Source organism: Engystomops pustulosus, chromosome 6, assembly GCF_040894005.1.
Source record: "Engystomops pustulosus chromosome 6, aEngPut4.maternal, whole genome shotgun sequence".
NCBI lineage: Eukaryota > Metazoa > Chordata > Amphibia > Anura > Leptodactylidae > Engystomops > Engystomops pustulosus.
In genome coordinates this window covers 62,426,125-62,448,666 of record NC_092416.1, presented here as the reverse complement: position 1 = coordinate 62,448,666, position 22,542 = coordinate 62,426,125, and the positions used below count along the sequence as shown (strand labels likewise).

At 37.0% G+C, this 22,542-nt stretch overlaps 1 protein-coding gene across 8 annotated transcripts in view; it reads left to right on the top strand.

Annotated features, from left to right (window-relative positions):
* Positions 1-22,542, top strand: part of PRDM16 (PR/SET domain 16) — a 397,365-nt gene that overhangs the window by 335,944 nt on the left and 38,879 nt on the right. For 7 of the 8 annotated variants that reach the window (XM_072156321.1, XM_072156320.1, XM_072156319.1 and 4 more), the window contains exon 4: positions 7,350-7,484. In XM_072156321.1, coding sequence (XP_072012422.1) covers positions 7,350-7,484 — 135 coding nt within the window. Of the gene's footprint in view, positions 1-7,349; positions 7,485-20,220; positions 20,501-22,542 lie in introns of those variants that run through there. The other variant, XM_072156324.1, reaches the window with a different exon arrangement.

The following is a 22,542-nucleotide window of genomic DNA, read 5'->3' as shown; positions in this document are numbered from 1 at the left end:
GTATCTCGTTACCTAGAATTTGCAGTTACCTTGATGATTCTGAGAAGTGGCCTGTTTTTTCCATTGCCTCTAGTACATCCCCCATTTATTGTTGATGTGGTAGTAGCTGCTGTAGCCTGTATATGTACTAGGACCTTATCAATCAACAATTTTATGGCATAGTAAGTCGAGCATGACCTAACCACTGATTCTCTTGTTCGGAGTAGGTTACCACGCTATTAAACACAGACAGAGCATCAAAAGTCAACGTGGGTGTAGTAGTTATTGTTTTTTAAAAGGCGTTAGCCACAGAGAACTGGTTGCAGTCAGAAACACCTCTTCTGCAGGACTCCGCGTGCACCGCTCTAACGAACAAAATAATCAGGCACATGCTTTAAACACATGGCTCGCAATATATCTTTATGTGCTTCTGCTGGCCTGCTCATAAGTCCTCAGACATTAAAGTACAGCTCTAAAGAAAATCCCTGATTCTGCAATCTATTTAATGAGGGGGATTTGAATTTATTTATTTTTTTTATTTATTCTTTTTTTAATTTTATTTTATTGTGGGCAATTTAATTAAGGAGAAATAACATGGTTGCCATCCAGGGTTGGTGCTTTTTTGTAATTTAAAGACAAGCATCACCATAGTTTAAAACATTTCTTATTTTATCCTGATCTAAACAACATCACAATTACCAAATATGTCTAAAATCACATGAAGATAAAACGTCATGAACGATTCCATCATGAACGATACCACTAGTTTTAACGATTAGTGGTCGTATAGGTCAATAGGCCTGAATCCTGCAAAGCATACAAATATTGTACGGTAATTCACATTATACACAAATAAAATTTGTTTTTTAAGAAAAAGGTCATCCCCATTTTCAGTTCTGTAAAAAATGGATGAACCACAGAAAACACATGACCTCAAAACAATAGGATCATGAGCTGTCTGTGGAAAAAACTTACAGTATTTGATTTAGTCCTGTGATGGCTTCTGTAGCAAAAAAGCAAAGCAATACTATGTATCCCATCAGAAAGTCATATATTTTTATATGTTAAATTACCAATCATAATAAATAATTTTCACCCCATTAGTCTCATTCACACATGCTGATTTTTAAACACTTGTAAAATAGCCATAAATTTCAAGCTTTTTCAAAATTGCCAAAATAAGTTTCATAGCCAAAGCATTCCTCATTTTGAAACAAATCCTAAAAACACCAAAATATAAGGGGAGATTTATCAGAAGTGTCTGAGAGCAGAACTGTTCTAGTTGCTCATGGCAACCAATCAGAGCTCAGCTTTATTTCCTCACAGCTGTTTATCACATGAAATCTGAGCTTTGATTGGTTACCATAGGCAACTACAACAGTTTTGCGATCAGACACTTCTGATAAAACGCCCCGACAGTTTATTTGATTTATTCCTTTTATATGTAATTATTGCATCCATTTTTACGCTACGCGCAAACATTATGTGAAAAATGTACGATATGCAGTGCCACAAATTTACTGTGCATTATAAGTACTTAGTTTGTCTATCTTTATGTTTTCAAAAGCCTGTCCTAAAGAAATCCATGTTGAAAATTATTTACATGACAATCCAACATTTTTAAAATCCAATTGTCACAGAGACCAAAAAAAATTTGTCTGGGGTTACAATTATAAAATATACAGTTCCGACTTACATACAAATTGAACTTGTATTTTAGTAGCATGAAATAACTGGCAAGGTTGTTTGAATGCTTCACAACCATCATAGGACTAATCAATGTGTGGCCATCCCACACAGATATTGGCACAGAAGCTTTCCAAGGTATAAAAGGACGCTTCTTTATTCAGTCTATTATTGAATTCTATTGAAAACAAAGGGACATTAGTGTGGGTGTTCTTGATGTGAATTTCACGACTCGGAATAAACGTAAAAAAAAAAAAACATATGTGAACACATCCTAGGATGTCTACAATCTTCAATATCAAATTCATCCTGACACATTTTTTTTCAAAAATACTGTCCCATCTACATCTGAGCAAATGCCATAAAGAACCTATGAGATCTATAAAAATTAAATGTACAGCCTTTACTAAAAATTACTATTATATTTTTTTTCTATTTTTATTTCTTTATTTCACAGAATGTGATGGTTTTTGAAAGAAATGTTTTAATTACTTAGAACAAGGGGGTTGATGCCATCTGAAAATCATTAAGTATAATTGTGCCGGTCCTGGGTTAAATAAGTCTGCACACTTTGGGATCAGGGAGCACAAATATGTAAACAGTGGGTAAGTGGCAGCCCCCGTTCCCACCTCAGGAGGTTTTCTATGCTTTTTATTTTAGTTTTACTATGAGTCGCCTTTGCACATATTTTCTTCCTGCTGCTTTCTCTTTGGGTCTTTTCCAAATCAGCCTGTGTGTGACCACAGTCACTGGTTAGCGACCGAGAGGAAGGAGTGGGTTTAAGCCCAGGGAGGTAGATAGGAGGATACATGTTAATCAAGGGGCTTTTATTACTCGGTTCTACTATAGACTAGTGCCTGCTGTACTCTGGATTAATTCACTGAATCCGAGTAGAATTCCAATGCTGCAGTCTTTTAGAGCTAAGAGATAACCCACCTGAAATTTTTATACGTATTACATTCTAAACTGTGTCCCACTTTTTGATCTAGATTACTTGGAATTTTTGGAAAAAAGCTAAATGCACAATGTCCTTAAACAGAGCATCTTGTACAGTTCAACCTTTGCATTTGCACCACTGCTGCTGATTTACTCTAAAACTCACAGCATAAGACTTGGGTTTACATATAAAACACTGGACCGATATCGATTACTTATCCCCATCCTCCTTTTCAAAAACTTTAGACCCCTCAAAACATATGCCTGTAACCATTATAAAAATCATCCTTGGGACAAATTAATGAATCTAAAAAAAGGTGGCCTTTAGAATACTTAAATTATGCTAAATAACTCCCCATATATTTATAAGCATACACGCTACATTCTCATAGCTTCCTATGGCAGGAACCTCAATAGTACACTGACCTACCTACAAAAGAACATGTTGGTGGTATCAGTTTGGCATCAGTTCTTCAGTAATAAATTATCAGTAAACTAAAGTCTATGGAGGGATTGTTGCACATTGCATTGGCCTTTTACTATATCCAGCCAAGAATTGCGTGGCTGGATCAGTTCTACGGCAGGTCCTTCATGATGAAGAATTTGACTATGACCTGGGTCAGGAACCTCCGCAGGCTATAGCTAATGGGCTGATGAGGAGCGACCCAACACAGCTCATTCAATGTTCCTCCCTGCCCACTTAGCATGTAGGTGGCATAAAGGAGAAACTGTCTCAAATCCACCTCCATGAGTGATCCATGATACACAGCTCTGACTAGAACATACTTTTAGTGGATCGATCACATGTTCCTTTAGAATAACAGCCTTAGGCACTGATCAATAAAAATGTATTGCATGTAGTGCAGTGTATGCTATCGAGTTTCACTATCATACTTCTGCTCTAAAGATCTAGGAGTTGTGACCTTAGAGGGATTCTCCAAGTAAAAGGTGTATAATATGAGCACTGGGGCACATTTACATTTAAGGGCATTGCGCCAGTTTTCTGTCAGATTTTGCAAGTTCTTTATAGTACAAACCCATTTGTTGTGCAGCTGCACTAGTCTTTATGCAACACACATTTCTATACTGAAGGGGGCGTTACGGTGCTCAGTCAGACCATGCGCCAGATTTAACATGCAAAGTCCGACAGAATTTTGTTGCACTCCCCATGGTAAAAGGGGTGCATCAAAAAGTGGTGAACTCTGTAGGGGCAGTGCATGAGGCACCAGATTCATGCATAACATGCACCAAATCTGGTGCCCCCTGAACACTGCACAGGCAGACTGCACATAGTGAAGACTGCACTGTTCTTAGTAAATGTGCCCCATTATGTGGTGCTAGTTCTGATTATCTCACTGGACGATTGTGACTAGACTATGTCAAACAATAATTCCTCATACAATATTTCCATCACATAATTAAATGGTTCAAAGCATTCTTTTTTATTTGATTTTTATTTTTTTCATTTTTTTTTATCCGTCCAACCCAAAAGGTTAATAAATGACACTGATCTATGGAATGAAGGATCCATTTAGGATAAATATGTGACAGAAGGGTTTTTCTCTTATAGAATAAGTCTAATAATGTAAAACAAAAGCTCTGAGTGCAAAAGTGACTGACAGATACATATAAAAAAAAAAGCTTTTATATAACAGCAGAGGTGAGAAATACAGGAAGCTGCTGTATCCCCTGCATTAGCTAAACAATGAGCGAAAGCGAAAAAACAACAGGGTTATTTGTGTGGGTTTTACAAGAACCTCTAAAATCATGATAATTATAGCGTGCTTGTCCTATAACTAAGCAAGGCCCTGTTGGGTCAGACATAATTGAGAGACCCCCTCGCCTCCATGCCAAGCCGAGCTTATGCAGGTAGAAATCAGCTGTGCTTACTCCTAATGTGTCTTCCCTTTCAGAAATCAGAAATTCCCGCATGGATAATTCTATTCGAAACATTAACAATATGATATATTTAAAGGGAAATTTAGGCAGCTATTTTTGGTAGCAATACACAGTTTAATGTAACCTGCATCTGTGGTGGAAGGAAAGAAATGTTATCAACATCGCAAAGGTTTCATTCTCAATAGGTGGCGCTTTTAAGAAATCAGGTGTAAAGGCAGCAGAACTCCTTTAATCCAGAAACTCCAAGATATTCCACTATTCTCCTAAGGATCTTTTAGCCCTTAGTTGTAAAGTGGTTTACCACTAAAAGTTATGATAGAACTATTAAGCAGACACAGATTTTAACTAATACTTGTAGCTTACACAAGCTTCATGGGGGTTTTTTAAAATAAATTTTATCAGAAAAATTTTAAACATATAAAAAAAAGAGTTCAGCAAGATTCTACATCCACAGCAACATAATTACCTCTTTTTCATCATAACAGATCATCATTTTCCATCAACTACTTTCAACAAATTTGTAAAGCGCTACGGAATTTGATGGCGCTATATAAATAAAGATTATTATTATTATTATTAACAAAAACAATTACTTTATTAGACAAGTTAGAACCCATATCTCCCCCCACCCCATGTGACTGGTGGCAACACACTCTGATAATAGTTATCAAATATTCTTATACATATATTCCATTATTTCCTTGGTCTACCAGACTACTCCTCTCATACCTCGGCCATGTGTACCCCATCTACATCTACCCCATCGTAGAATTCACTTATTGCCATATTATCCAAATTCCAATTTTAATGCCCAGGATACATATCTTTGCTTCATAAGGTACAATACAGCCAAATCACACCCGTATACTCTCTAGTATTTCCCACCAAAAAGAAATAATTTTGGGCACCTCCACATCATATGAATTAAGTCCTCGCCTACCGAGTCCCACCTAGGACATTTTTCTTCTTTATTCCGCCTAAACATATTCAACATTTTAGGGGTGTGGTGAACTCTGTGCAACAAGAATACTTGAGACACAATATATGATAGGTCATTAATAGTATATGTAATTATTCTCGGGGAGTCATCCTACTCCTCAATTGACCGATCCCTCAGATCTTTTTTTGCATTTTTCATAACAATATGGAGCAGGACCCATCAGTTCTCCATTATCCAGCAGCTTATAAATTTTAGACATCATACCTTTTGGTCTAATCTGTGATCTAAGCACATTAAGAAGGGAATGTTGTTCTTCTTTAAATTCACACTTGGCCGAGGACAAGCATCATAGTTACAACATTGCCGTGGAGGCAACCAAATTGTCCGTTCCAAAATAGGCAACAGTAAATTTGAACCATCAACACCTTGATGACACATGTTTGCACTTCAGAAACATTACAGTACAAGACAGTCTTATCAGTCTTTTATAAGACACAGCATATCCATTGCAATAATTCAGTAATAATAGCCAGAAGACATTTTCACTGTAGATAAGCCAGTAATTTGTCCTTCTGCAGCCTCTCAATCTTTTGCAATGGAAGCATGGAAGACCCATTTTCAACCCCCTCTCGATCTCACAGGCCTATGACACATTTCATGTTTATTATGTATTAGGGAAACAATTGGAGGTATAAAGGAAGGACTAGGTCTTACATAGCTTGAATGCCCATTTCACATATTGCACCATACAATTGGCCACAGATCTTCATGGTTGTTTTGTTCTTTAAAGGAAATCTACAATCAAAATCAGGCATGGATAAACCAGGAGCACTTACTCATAGATCTAGAACTTTGGTCACCTTCTGATGGTAGTTTTTGAGGGTAGATTTCCTTTAACACACTGCACTTCCCCTGTCCTAGCCACATGGGCAAAAGCTTGGATATTTATAGTCAAACAGAATGCCGATTTACCATATGGTTCCACAGTAGCAATTTGAAAGGAACCAATGAAATTCAAGAAGCCATTTGCAGAAGTCAAGCTGTGGTTTACAGTTGTTGTAAAACAATGGATAGGAAAACTGCAGGGTATATGACATCCACACAGCTACCTTGTCTTGAAAAGTGGGAATCAGATAGAAGATAAATATACAGTGTAAGATATTTGCCTTTATAGCCATTTCCTGATTTTTTTGGGTGTATGCTGATTTGTAGATCTTTACTTGTAGATCTATGCCTTAGCAGTAGGAAAAAATAATCTATAACCCATGAATTGTACACAAAAAGTTATGTAAATGATAATATCTCTGTAGAGATGCCTGAATTCCACATATATCATCCATACAGTGCATATACTGTGCTTATTCATGAGCTCTTCATCTAAGCATTACATAGAGGGAAGCTCCTCGGACTGCACACCACGGCTTCACAGTGATACAATTGTGTACTGTAATTTTTTGCTGCTAGCAATGCGGGCAAAGGCCACAAATTGCTCTTCATTCCCATGCACCCTGACAATGGCTGGATTAAGACCTATCCAGATGCTCTGTAAACCTGTCTTACAAAAAAGACCTATAAAATAGCTGCCATTTACCACCACAGTGTACAAAATAAGGGTCTGCGATTGAAATTTAAAGAGACAGTACCCTACAATAAAATTTATCTTTCAGATACAGTGTCATTAAAGTTCATTAAATGATGAATGTAGTCTTCTGCCGATATTTTCATACCAGTGCTGTCTCTTGCTTTCTGTTAGCTGTTGTAGATGCATGCAGGTAGGGCTGGGGTATGGGGCAGGCTATGTAGGCTGCTGCATAGGGCAGCATTTAGTGAGGCCTTGATTTTCTTATATATAGTCTTGTCGATAATAGTAGTACTTAACAATAAGTTAACTAAAATGTCCTTCTTTCAGGTGTCTGAGGAATTGGAAGAAGAGAAGATGTGCATTGAAAACAGCCAATCAGGATCAGGGAGCTGGCTTAAATTTATCCGAATGGCGTGTTCTTGTGATGAACAAAATTTAGCAGTCTGTTATCAGAATGAGCAGGTAAAGTGATGGTTATTTCCACCTAATGATGTTTTAAGTACGTGGACACTTATGTGAAGTCCAAAAAACCCTCTCCCCCTCATCCTCAACTATGTGATGGTCAGCTGTTCTGTCTACTTGCAGCTTTTAATACTCAGAAGGAAGAGCCAGGTGGGACCCTTATTGATCCCTCAACAAAAAGTCTACCTAAGGATTTGTGTACATGTTCATATATGACGGCCATGAGCTATCCGCAAAAATGGCAGCTAGTTCACGGTCGCCATAGAGGTGCACTATACACAGACATGGTGCGGTGAGCTACTATGTCTCACTTCACCGTTTCTGAGCTGTGCTGCTAAGCGGCAAAACACAGGGCAGGTCCTATTCCTGTCCTGCTGAAGTAAACGGACATTTGCATGAATCCTTACTTTGCATCTTACCTATTAATTACTTGTTAGCTCTTCCTGTAAGTGTTACTGCAGCACTGGTAGTTCTGTTGTTCAATTGTGCACAGGTCACCACTAGACCTACCCAAGCTTCATCCGTGTGCCATTTTATATGAAGGTAGTACAACCATGTGACCCTTCACGAGTCTAGGACAGGCTTGTGAAATCATTTGCCATACTACAGTTTTGGTTTTGCCGATTAATTGATGACATGTAGATGACACATGAACAATCCTTGTGAACATATGGTTTGTCAAGAATTATACACTGATGACATGCAGACATGTGCAAAAACGGACCGGAGAACAGCAGATGTTTATGTGCTATGTGCAGGTAGCCTTAGTCTGCTTCATAGTAACTGAGGACAGTCAGCTTATACTACAAAGATGGAGGTTACAGTTCAGGAAATAGATGAGCTAGTGGGGAAATCAATCGTCTCTCAGTAAAATAATCACTTTGCCCTATAGACATTGTAGTTCCTAATCTAACAATCGAACATTTATTGTTTCCTCCACCTCCTGCAGGGTCTTAAGTCAAGTTACCCATTATGGCTTCAGTGAGGTAGAACCTTGTCCACCATCATTTGTAGTGCAGCTGTATCTCATTCCATGCTGGCCATGAGAGTGTTTTGACACAAGAAGGTTTTTTTGATCCTTACTGACCAGAGCTGCAGTCAGACCACTCAATCACCTTGATTAAAACCCCAAGTGCCGTTAAAAGGCATACCGACCCAATCACACACCTAATTACCAGCCGCAGCGCACGATTGGCAAGTCGCCCCTGGTCACGTACATTATAATCATGAAACCTTTACAGGAAACAAAGTTAAAAAAAAAATCAAGAGAATAGCTTACATAGAAAAAAATAAAAGTAGAAATAAAAGGTAAAATTGAAAAAAGTGACTAACCCGTTAATTTGTATGTATGTTATTAATCAGGTGTCACCGGTGGGCACTTATAGAGGCAGGCTGTAAAAATATATGAACAGTCGGGAACCTACTGAGGAACAAAAGAGCTTTAATCTTATGGGGCACATTTATCATATGCTGGTGCTAAGTGTGCCAAAGTATGATGGTGCCCCCCCCCCCAGCACCCACCAGATCTATCAGAAGGTTGCGGCCCCCTGATAAATCCAGACGGATAGCTAACTTGGCGTGGCACTTTTTAGGCCAGATTCGGCCTGAGGTAGAATTGAGCCGAACCCTGCACCTGAATGGGTGCAAGCTATAGGCAGTGTGCAGGTAAGGAGCAAGAATGCCCTGTTCTGACCCACTCCACCACTGACCATGCCCCCTTCATACCTCTCCATGCCCATTTATTGTGGAAGTGCCATAGGTTGGGAAATAGGCACAAGAAAACTGGCACATAAGCCCTGGTAAATGTCCCTTTATATCTAATGTTGGTTACTATTCATTATTGGGGGGATTTAGTTATATAAATTTAGTTTTGACCCATATGGACACTACTATAATTCTCAAAGGGGTGGGTACTTACACAGCTTGCTCAGACTTCTGAATGGCCCTTTGGTCCTTTGGAAGCCATAAACGTAGTCACATTGGTTATTACACAACATAATAAAAAACAGAAATAACTTCTGCATAACTCAAAGTATATAACGCAAAGCCTCAAGAAGTCCAGTTGTGGCACCTCAAAAATGTAGAAAATGTGTGTTTTTTTTTTTTTTTTCTGTCCTGTTAGACAAACAAGGTGCCTGTACCAAAGAATTTGCTGTGGTCAGGATCACCTGGCCCAGAGACACCATTCCTAATTGCAAATCTGAAAAAAAAGCATTGACCACAATCATAGATCCTGGTTTCTGGCTGAATGGAGATTGATGTTGCCCCCCACCACCTCCAGTAAGAACAGAAGACAGTTGTAGTACACGGCTGACAGTGATGGATAGATAGTAGTTTGTCCAGGCTGTGAAATAAGTTTCCCTTTGTCTGGAAACAGCAGTCGAAGTTCTTATTAGCCAAATAGATGGGGCCAATTGAAGAAATGCATTTTGCATAAAATAACTAACTTGATATTTAAGAAAATATAGTTCTAGTATTTAATAGAAAATTACATAATGGCTGTCCTGGTGCCAAATGAAAAACAAAGAGTCTAACAGTGAATTAGAAGGTCCCTTGGAGACGCACTTCACACTTTGGGAAATCTGTATTTTACGACCTACAGTAGGTTCATGCTTTATTTGAGCGTAAATCAGCTAACCGTCACTATACAAATAAAGGCCATTCAAATATGCAAGATCATTTCATGAAATATTTCCCCCAGTGAAATGCAGAAATTACCATAGCATTCATTCACCGCCAGTGCTGATCATGAAGTTGCAGATCATTGCCTCTAAGGAGGAGGTGCGGTGATTTTGTATTCCACCTCCTAGCGACATCATTTTGTCCTAATGCCATTCTAATAAACAGAAGGTAGCCATAACATTCTGGTGATTCTATGGTTTGATTTACACCCAGGGCCACAGGTCTCCAAGATACTAGTACCCTACCAGGCAAAACTATATTTTAACATCTTACACTGATACCCCAACGATGATCTGACCAAGATTGGAGATGTGCAAATCATCCAATATTTAAAGCTTAAAGCTGCAAAACGTCCAATTCCATTCGCTCTTGCTCAAATCGCCATAGAAATTAATATATAAACTCCATCCAGCCTCTAAAACAAAGTTTTTTTTCATGAAAAGGTCCTATCTTTTTTGCTACATTTTTACAATCTTTTTTCAGCTTCCCTTGACCTTACCCCAACTGTAAGCTCTTGGATGAATGACAGCAGAAGCAAAGCAGAAAAAAATCAGATTCGGTGCCTGAAAATTGTCAAATTCACACTGATTCTACAAACCAACTAATAGATTTGCTCATCTCAAATCCCAACCAAAACTTTTCTGAGACCCTCAGATACCAGCTTTAACCTACAGGGAAAATCAATAGCAAGTATAACTTTTTTCTACAGTGCCACCACAGGAGAAATGGGGTATTACATAAATAACTAGTTCCCACTGAAATAAGATAAGATGTCCAGGTAATGCATAGTCCTGAAATTATGTGTTATCTAATTTATTGATTTATTTTATTTACTTATTTTTATGCCTTATAGTGCAATATAATATTAACTATGGGTTATTTCTGGGAATACTTGATTATAGGTGAGTACCAGTGGCATTCAGTTGATTGGTGGTTGTGAATGCTGTTGCTCCTCCATAGATCACTTAATTATTACCTTTTCTATCGACAGTATTATAGTTAGAGTCATAATTATACTTTTCTTAATTTTATGGTTATTGAAATCTTTATTGTGATGCTGTGGTGCTTTATTATGTGCTGTGACAATCGGGAAGGACTTGTTGACTTGCTCAGTGCACCAGACAATAAAGCAGTACAATAAAGTATACATTTGTTTATAAGCCAATGAAATGGGGTTGGTATAATGGTTATATCCCTTCTGATCACCACAGTTCTAAGCAATAAACTAACAGTAAGAAAATGCTACAGTATAGAGTTATTGCTCTGCAGATATAACACTGGGCCTCTAACCCCTGGAGGCAGACAGTACCAGAACTTTGTACATCATGTTTACAGTTAATACAAACTCTGTACAAAAATATTCTCCCTATTTGATCACCCCATGATCATCCCTCTGATTTTCCTTGTTCTTCCCCATTGCTGCCAATGATGATAACACCAAAGCAATCAGAAATATCTGCTACGCTATTCATCACTACTTACTAAGGACGATAATCAGACTAAAATACATACCTAAGAATAGTAGCAACTGGAAGTGGGAGGCCAAGAAAAAAACCCTATATGACAGATATGTCACTGAGCTGCCCAGGATGTTCTCCACATCTATTGAAGCCTCTGAGGTCATCCCAGCTGGTTAAACAAAAGAGGTCCCTGTGTGTAATGAGCGGCAGACAATAGTGATTGATAACTGCAAGCTTCGGACACATGAAAGGAGCGATCCATAGAAAGAACTTCAAGGTCACGAGATGCACTTTATCCCCTAGGCAGCTGATTATGACAATCTGGGGCCTAATATGAATAGGGATAATGTAAATTGCTTTTATTTGCAATTATCACCAGGGTGGTAAAAAGCATTTCCTCTTATTTTTAACACAAGATTGAAAGGTCATCCACACTCAATTATGTATCATTGAAAGGTGTCTTGGGTGTCAGGATATTATCCCAGAGCAGCAGCAAGACTTTCGGAAGGAGACAAATTTATCTTCAATCCTTCTCAGAATGGAAACAGATGCTAGGAGAGGGGGACCAAGGCATGGTGAATGCTGCGATAATTAAAGGGAAACATTGATATAGATACATTTGGATAATAGGTCACTATTATGGCTAGGTCCAGGGGTCAGGATAGTTGTATTGTTCTATGTATAGAATATAATAGAATTGTGCTCTGGTCATGTCCTATGGTCAGGTCATGTTTAAGGTTTTTGTGTTTTATAAAACAGAATATCAAAGATTTGTGCAATGTTCATATAATGTATGGTGCTGTTGTGATCTAAAGATGTAACTGGTGTGAAACTAATGGCCATGGTGCACTACACTGTTATAGTAGCCCCCCTTTCTATTACAGTACAATTATAATAGTGTGCGCTTATAGTGTGGCATACCCATGATAAGATTAGTACATGCAACATGTCTATGTATGGTGTAGAACAGAGCTGTATAGTAATTATGTCCAGGCTTCTGGTCCAGTTTGGTGGTGTAGTATTCTAGGTGTATTGTATTATGGTTAAGGCAATAGTAGTGCCATGTTTACCGCACACACCCTGCCCTAGACCCAAAGCCTTAACATTTCCCATTGAAATCCCATTCAAACACAACAATTATATTGACTTGACAATTTCTAAGTAATTACAATAATATTTGGTCAGTGTTAACAGAGGTCATAATGTATAAAACATATCTTAGTTTGAGATAACCAAATCACTTCAATATATTTTAAATGACCCTGCCCACTGTGCCCCTACTTCTTTAGATATGTTATGAGCCACTTATCCTATACATTATTACACTTCTCTCTGTGTTGCCAAACCTACAGTATATACTACAAACCCCATACCTTCATTCTTATATACTGTTATCCCATGGGTCCCCCACAGCTTATGACACACTGGCAATAGTTGTGCCTAGGATGAAAGTAATCATTTTTTTAAAGGAAATCTGCCATTTGTTTGTATGCATTATGAACCAAACATACCTTGAGAATGCAGTAGCTACACTGATGCAGAAACATATCGTGTTTAATCCTAGAACTGAGTAGTTTTGCTGAAAAAACAATTATAAAATTATGATAATGAGGCTCTGTCGCTTCTGTGGCTGCCACAGCGCTTCTCCTCTTACTCTAACTATGCACTGCTACAGAGAATGATGTAATCACTGTGTTGTCCCTGACAGGCAGATGTAATCAATCGCTGCACCATCCTTCAGCTGCTGTATCATCCAGCTCAGTTTCATTAGTCCTGTCTGGACAGTTCAGGTAGTTCTTTTATGTAAGGACCCAGACTGCACCCAGCTATCCCAAGGTGCTGAATTTTATAATTTTTTTGGTAGATTTCTTTTAATTTATGATCATAGCAAGTAGTTGGATCATGTTGGGAGGTCTAAGTGCTTTATAAACATAGTCTAATAAAGTAGATTTTATCATGATAATCAGTGGTTTGGTCATGTTGGGAGGTCTGGTCATTTGTATAGAATACGACTCAATAGTAGTATATCCATGTCAGCCAATACAATGTATTATTTGTGGCATGATGTTGAAGATATACACTATTCTTTCACTTTCATAGAAATACATCCTATCTCTATGAGATGAATACCATAATTATTGCTGAGCGCTTGCATTTAGCATGTATATTTCAGCTTGTTTACTGAGAGTTACCTGTGGGTTTGTGGTGAGGAGGCAGTGTTATAACCCTGTGAATACATCACACCAGCCCCTGTGGTTATGACAGCTGCTACCCCAGTATAAAGAGGAACTGGGAGCCACTCGCTTGCCTGTTTCCACAGTGTCATGGAGAGAAAAAATATGTGTTATAGTCAAAGGGCAAAGTGGTATTCGTATTCAGGGTTTCCATAACACAAACCCTATTAGTCATTATTGTGTAGACAAAAATGCTTTCTCTGCAAAAAACACCAAGTGAGCTAAAAAACAATGGATATGTTTCATAAGCCAGTCCTTCAATTCTAGATTTCTTCTCGATTTAGCTTCTAGAAAACAGTTCCAATTGGTTGTTTTTCTACAGTTTGATTTTTCATCTTCTGGCTTCCAAGTCATATAGTGGTGTTCAGGGATAGATTTATGTTGAATGGTCACTGTAAGATGCCTTCTGTTGGTCAACTTTTCATGCTATATACCATAAAAGAGAGTACTGAATAACCACAAAAAGTCACAGGATGTAAAGTTTGCATAACAATGCCGATTGATGCTCTATACCTTCATAGGGAGTACCTATAAACATACCACAAAGAGCCACACAATGTGGGGTCCATATAAGAATGCCAGTCGGTGCTATATACCATCATAGAGAGTACCTATAACCATACCAGATGGAGCCATAAGATCTGATGTCCATATAACAAGGGCAATCGGTGCTCTATACCATCATAGAGAGCACCTATAACCATACCACACAGAGCCATATAATGTGGTGTCCATACAGTATAACAATGCTAATCATTGCTATATACCTTCATAAAAAGTACCAATAACATACCACACAGAGCAATACAATGTGGTGTCCATATAACAATGCCAATTATACAGTGATGTATATATACTAGGAAAACTACACCATTATAGTTCCTCATGCTCATGTCTGGATTTTGTAAAGATTCCTGCAGTATACATCCATCTTGAAGGTGTTTAGTGTCTTTTTCCCCTTTTTTATTCTTTTTTTCCAAACACTTTTTTTTGTTGGTTAATATGGGTTAATATATGGAATCTGTCATATTTAAATAAGCTGCCTCTTTAATAACTTGTCCATCACTTTAATCGGAGTTGAGTTGCAAGTGCATGGAGATTGAAGCTTGCCATGCACCTCCATTATTGGTGTTAGTATTGCTGGCCAGGGATGCTGCCAGAACCTGATCAATGGGGTTTGTGTGACCCCAGCCAATATAAGGCTAGGTCATTCATTAGGAAGGAAATAGACAGCACTTCTCATCTGTTCAAAGTCATTATTGGTGGGTTCATGCAGCCTCGTGGTCCTGTTTCCATGGACCCGATCTTATCAATCCAAGGAAAAAGTCTTCTTCAATGTGAAGAAGATGAAGTTCTTTATTCACAAAGCATAAACAGAAACATTTTGATCCGTCATAAACATCATAAAAATTCCCAGGAAGAAGGGTCGGTAGCAATAAATGTAGCACCACGGCAGATTTATACCTTAACACCTGCAGCACAAAGCGTTTTTTGTTTTTATTTGGGATTCACGCCCTTGGTCAATATCTGGCCCCAGCCTTAGAGAGATATTTCTGCACTGATAATTGTATGTAAGATAAATATATGAGAATTTTGCTGCAATAAAATATACTATTTAAAAGAACAAGAATATGTAAAACAGTAGTCAGGAAGTTATCTACAAACGTTCCCACAGTACAGGATGCATTGTATAAAGTCAGCTTTACCAAGCACTTACTCACCCTTGCGGCCACTTGTCACTAACCTGTGCTTTCACTTTTACTGTATGAAGTTCACACATTTTCTAGTTGTGAATAAATCTAATGCAGAGTGCCAGCTTGTATGAGCAGCAACCCAATTACCTGGGCAATGACAAAAGGGGTGTCTGGGTTATAGAAAAACCCCAAATTTACTAATCAGATTTCACTTGTCAGTTTCTAGGGGTACATGTAGGTGCATCACATGACTTCTGTATAAGCCTTATATGAGATAAGCTTTCATTTCATCCTTAGGAACATACACTTTGTACCTAATGGGAAAAAATTAGGAAAGGTGAAAATCATCTGACCTGACCTTGACTCTCCATACTAAGAAAAGTCAGAGCTCATTTCATGTCATGTCCAATCCCTATCAAGGTGATCAATTGATCCCTAGGGATGAGGTTGATCCATTGGTCAGTATAATAGCAATATGTGTGTTTGACCCAGGGGCTATATATGTCAATAAAGCACAAGTATATCACATTCTGTGAAACCTTTTCATCTGAGAGCCCAAGTGGGCGAATACCCCAGGACTTGATATCTAAGAAAGCAGGGGTTTGTTTTTTTTTATTTCTTTTGTTTTACGAGTGATAGGTAGATGTTATTGCATTGGGGTAGAGGAAAATGAAATTACATATCTTTGCCCACATTTTACATTGCTTTATATCTTATATGCTGCATACATCTCCCACATGTATGATGTTTTCATTGCCATTGTTGTGCTTTTGTCCCAATGGTGGAGCCCTTTTCCATATTTTCCATATTTCCTATTAGGTATAATAGAGAAGCTCCACCATGTGTTACTCTGTCAAGGTGACACAAAAAAGGGTGTCAAAAACCATCCACTGTTTCTAAAATAAATTGGGGGGAATTTATCATTTTGTTTTTTGTCCATGTTGGACGTTGTTTTGGCACAGTTGTGGTACAAATACTGTTTTGCATCTTTCCATTGTACCAAAAAGATATAGGACATTGCTGATTCTTGTTAAAATGCACCAAATTCATTATTAGCATGGAACAGTTTTCACAATCATGAACTGAATTAATGATTTTTTGGTTTGACACAAAATTTCATTTAGGCGCATGTTTTTCCGCAAAATGACTACAGTGACCCCCCCCCCCCCAGTGTAGAAATGGGATGAAAACTGCTAACAAGTTTATCAAGACCATTGCTTATTAGCGGGATATGAGTTCTAAAAAAAAGAACATTTTGCAACAAACCTTCAAAAAAACAATATTATGAGACAAAAAAAAAATACAACAACATACATAGACGCACGGGATGAGTTCAGATAAAACAAATATGGAATTGAACATAGACAAACAAATCAAAGACAAATTGTAAGGATAAATTCCCTCCATTGTTTTTATGATTTTACACACATAATGAAAGATTAGATTTTGCAGTACTTTTGCCCAACAGAATCCATCACTTCTACAATACAAGAGGAACCATTTTATAGACAAAATGCAAAGTTTCATTCAACTTTTAGATTAGCCCCCACCTTATCTTTTTACAAGACGTGTACTGTGGACATCAGCTACCTAAATATGGTTGTTTCATCTGCTAGCCAGTAAAATATCCCAGGAGAAATTACAGACTTATAGTCTATCTTAATTTGTGCATAAAAGAGTTAATACGGAAGTTAGCAAATTATAACTTGCATCATGGGGCAGTAAATACACCAGTTGATAGTGCGAGCGCCAAGATCATAATCATATTTACAATAGCTCCTGTGAAGTCATTCCTCTACAATGGCTCCTTTGGCCCAGCAGACAATACAAATAACTTACACTTACATTGCTAGGAAAAAACAATGCAAGGGATTGTTACACCGTCCAGCACAAGCTTTCTTCATCAGCCCTGAAGAAAATATACATTTTTGTTTCTTGTAATTAAAACAAAGGAAAGAACATCAGGTCCCTGGGAGCAGCCTCCACCTCTTCCTCTCACTATTCAGAGCTGGGATGGAGGAACGGGTCAGTCCCGTGCCCAAATGTCTGGACCCCTTGCTACATGGGCTGGAAGGAAGTGAGGCTTTTGTTATGAGCAATTTAATATCTATGTTCACTTGCTGGTGTAAATTCTGTCTAGAGGCCTGCAGAATATCTGCAATAGATTTTGAACCTTTTTGTGACAATGTATACAAATCATTGTGTGCAAATTCTGCAAATTAATCATAATGTAAAAATCTAACTATATAAAAATGCAATGATCATTACATAACTATTTCACCATGCTTTTCACTAGGTGAAACTACAATACGTAAACTGGGCCCTTATGTGGCCATAATTATTTTGGGACCAAGGAGGCCTCTCACCAACACACTAAAGCTCAGTTCACACCTGCGTCTCGGGTTTCCATTTAATTTCTATTTTAGGATGAGAACTAAGAAAAGAAGGTGAACAGGAAAGTTATTTCCATTCCCTACTAACTTCCCGACACAGAAGGTTCCCTTCCGTTACAACTCAAATATAAAAGCAGGAAAAAGAAATGGCTGCTGCGCTATTTTTTCTGCTATTTCATAATGAAATGGGGGAACACTCAGGTGTGAACTGAGCCCAACTTATTATAGTTTCATTTTATTACAAATATATCATATATAATATATTATATTAAAAAAGTATGTAGTTTTTGGTGTGATAATTTGGAGAAATCCACTGGGTTGAGATATCTGAAATTTAAAACATCAAGAAGATCAAATTAAGGGCTTAACGTAATTTCTTATAAGGAGAGGGTAGTATTTTTATTTTATTTGTATTCATTTTTGTTTTGTGTTCCATAAAAAATATGTATGCTTGTTTTAATTTTTTTGCATACATTTAAATGGTACCATACTTTAAACATCCATTTTGATAATATATTTCTCCCCTATTCTTTGACTTATTATTCAATCCATTCATTCTAACAATGTAAAAATAAGGGGAGGGGGGATTTATCTTTATTGTGGAACCTTGTGCCATTTTATCCAGAGTTTGGGTATATTTAGTTTACCTTAGCAAGTTTTAAATCTTGCTTTGTAGATAAAAAATGTTTTTGGGCAACCCATGCAATCTTAGCACAATATGGCAGCAATGGAGTGGAGTTTTTTTTTGCGCAACTGTTTTGATCGTCGGTGACAATTTAAGAAATTTAACATCTGGATTCTAGTGTTAAATAAGGCACAACACAGGATAACGCAGATGCAGAGCAGTTCACAGAGAGTGGGTCAGAAAAACCCCAAATCCATCACTGCGCCAAAAATAAGCCACCAAAAATAAAGACAAAGGAAAGCAAATAATTTGATAGATCATCCCCATCAATTTTTACGGTTAGTATTTACTCATCATTTCCAAATTAAATTGTGACATAAGGTGCAATTTTTGTAGCAACCCCACCCCCATTTTCACCCATCCCGGTGGCTAAGTGTCGGCTGTTTGCAGAGAGGCGAGTTTATTGCTTCACCCAAGGAGTCATAATCTACCTCTGTGAAACACAACTAGGCATTAGTTTTGCTGTACTGGGTTACAGAAAAAACGGATTCTGGAAAGTGCTTGGGTAAACATATGGGACAATTTCAGACATTTTCTAAATAATCAATTAACATTTAAAGCCTTTCCTTTGTTTGTACAGATGACAGGTGAAACGGGAAATCTGTAGATAACAGAACGCTATTTCCAATCTCTTTATCACTACACTGAATTGAATGAAGTTATATTAGGCCAATAAAATAATGCATTTCGCTTCTTTCACTCTTGGCTACCATATCCCAGAAACCACCAAATTATATTAACTAAAGATGCAGTTTCAACGTATTCTTATGTATATTGTAGATATTTACACACCGTTTAATGTTTCACATGTCTAATGGTAGAAAGATAAGACTTTACAGGAGAAGAAAGCTAGAAAAACATGTGTACTAATACGTGTATTTCTAGCCATAAATATATCGCTGTGGTTTATACTTGTTTATGTTATTTTATAAACATTATGATGACATACAATTCCCTATAATATTCTGGATAATGCAAAAGCTCATATCACTTTATTGACACATTACAAATGTGCCACAAGTCATTACATTAAGTTACGACCTACATAGAAATATGTATGATGTTCATGGCTGTAGATAGATGTATCTAAATGTGTTGATAGATATTGTTTTTCTATAGTTGCAATTTTATCATAATTACCCGAAATAAAACATGTAAATGCAATTATTTTCATTCACCATAATCCTCTAATAAGTAATTTCCTGCATTCACGGAATGCAAATATTTTTGTCTTTTTTTCCGGTTTAAAATGTATATATATTTTTACATTTTTTTTTTTTTTTTTATAGTTTATTAAACATTTCTATTTAGAATGTAAAATAAAAAAGAAAGGTGTAAAAAGCATTATCTCCTGGCTAGCCATCGCAGGGCAGACCCAGAAAGAAATTCTCTCTAGTTTGCACAAGAATGTAAAAATGCATCAACAGTTTGAAAACTTGGATTGTGTTTGAAAGGAAGAAAAAAAAAACTCTCTTTCCTCTCTTGATTTGCAGCTTGTTGTAGCCTCTGATACAGACATAATGTAGGCAGGGTCTCTGGAGAGATGAGATTAGGGGGAGTGTCTGAGCCTTGGATCTCAGACCATTGAGAGAGTAGGATAATCTGCAATGAAACCCCACCTCAGAGAGATAAAGTGATGATGCAAAAGGGTAGGATAGTTCAGGGACTATCTTCAGGCCTGGCACACACACACACACACACATACACACATTTACAGACACACACACACACTGTGCCTTGTGTGTGTCACTAATGCATGAAGGATGGTGTTTGCAACGAACTCAACAGACTCTGCAATAATAGCTGACTGGAAAGCCCTTGACACTAGTCAGGTCTCTGAACTGGTGCACCTTACACAAAGGAAAAAGGTTAGATGTGTTTTTGTGTTTGTTCTGTCACTTTTTTTAACATTTTGTTGCCTTTTCTGTCTGTCTTGTTTTCCCCTGCTCGAACTTGGGGGAAAGTTGCAACATTGACTTTCAAAACACTTTCCACGTTGCTTGGCAATGAGGACACCTTGTCCCCCGTAATCTGTTATTATTGTCTTCATAAATTTCATTTATTTTTATTTCACTTGTTATTTTCTCGTCTGCTAGTTGTTCATTTATTTTTGTCACAAGATTTGTAAAAAAAAAAAAAAGAGAAAACCCCGAAGTTGTATTGAATAGCTATGGTTAAAAATGAGCGTGCTGGAAAGTAGAAGGTCTCTTCTGTAGCCTTTTAGCATGGACCTGGGAATAATGCATGAGTAGAGAGCGCCCCCTAGTGGACACAGCTGCAGGCCCATGTCATATCCTCAGTAAATAACATGCTTTGGAAATAGTGTAGTCTTTCTTTAAGAAAACAAAAACGTGCAAATCTGTATTTAGCTGAGAAATACATTAGCGTTGTTTTTTTATGTATGGATGATCCTGTATTTTTTATTGTTTATTTTCTTTTTTGTGGACTGCTATTTGTAAAAAAAATATTGTTATATTGTTATATGGTCAACATACAGCTGTACTGCTTAACGTTACAATGAACTGTACACTACTGTTGGCATATTTAAAATGTCTTTATAATAATGTATTATTTTTATATGTTTTGTATTTTTCTTGTTTTACGCAAGGGTTAATTACAAAAAGATAATCCATTGGCCTGCAAAGGGTTACCATATAAAACATGTCATTTTACTTTTATCCTAATTGTATTAAAGGTTGTTTAATACGGTTCCATATGTAAATATTTAAGCAGCGCAAACTGGATCTGTAATTAATTTGGAAATAAATAGAACACTCTAAGTCTTTCTAGAGTTCAGTAGATTCCGAGAAAAGAATTGGAAATGAAATAAAAACAATGTCATTGTTATTGTTGCTAAGATTAATATAATAATAATTGTGGCCGTCAGGTGGATTTTAGATGTATATGCAATTTTTTCTGAGATTGGATTTTATACAGTGTTACGTTACATTATTTGTTGGAGATGAAATCTTATGCATCAATTAAACAGGAGCAGAGACATTTTAGGAACGTGTCCCACTGTAGTGCAGAGGGGAGAGCTGAATGATTTGACCCCCATCCAAATAGGTCATATAAGCATTTTAATCAGCAAGTGGCTCTTGACTATATCATAATCTATAAATGTTGCTGGACTGGTTTATGTATGTGAATATACCCTACTAGAAACCATGAGTGTATGCGTTTGAGCTGTAGTTATATCTTTATATTTTACAAGACATGATGCCAAGATTTATGACATTTTTGTCTCTTTCCTTTGCAATTCAGAGCTTTTGCATTTTTTCTAAAAAAAACAAAACAAAACAACAATCAATGGGGAGTATAACAGATGACAAACTCTATTGGATAAGATTTAATGATTTTCATAAATTCTAAAATAATGACAAGAAAATGTAGAAAAATTCAGGTGCTAAATTGGAAATAAAAAATGTAATACATGTCCCTTATAATATGTTTTAAAACAGCGGACATATGACAGGTCTCTCCGTTACACTTCTTGGTCTATGTATGTATAGAATAGTCTTTGAAATTATACCAATAACTTATAAAGAGCAACAATTTAAACATTAGTTTTTGTCAAGGAAAAAAAATTCCGTTGAGCCTGAAAATTGGGCTTAGTTTTAGGTTGAGTTTCCAAAAATGTGAAAATAATCAAAAAGTAAAATCAGCTAATAAGTAAAAGAGTGTTGTGCTTGGAAAATATAATTTATTAATTGGATAATTGTACCTTAATAAAACCCTCATTGTGTCTATGAGATCCAGTTGTTCATAGGGTTGTGAGGAGGTTTGAGAATCAGTCAATGTAAAATGTCTTGTGTTCAAGCAAAGGCTTTACTTTTTCTCTTAGTTGCTTTAATGATGTCCTAAGGTTTGCCTCTTATTCGTCAATTTTTATTTGGTTATTAATTGTTAG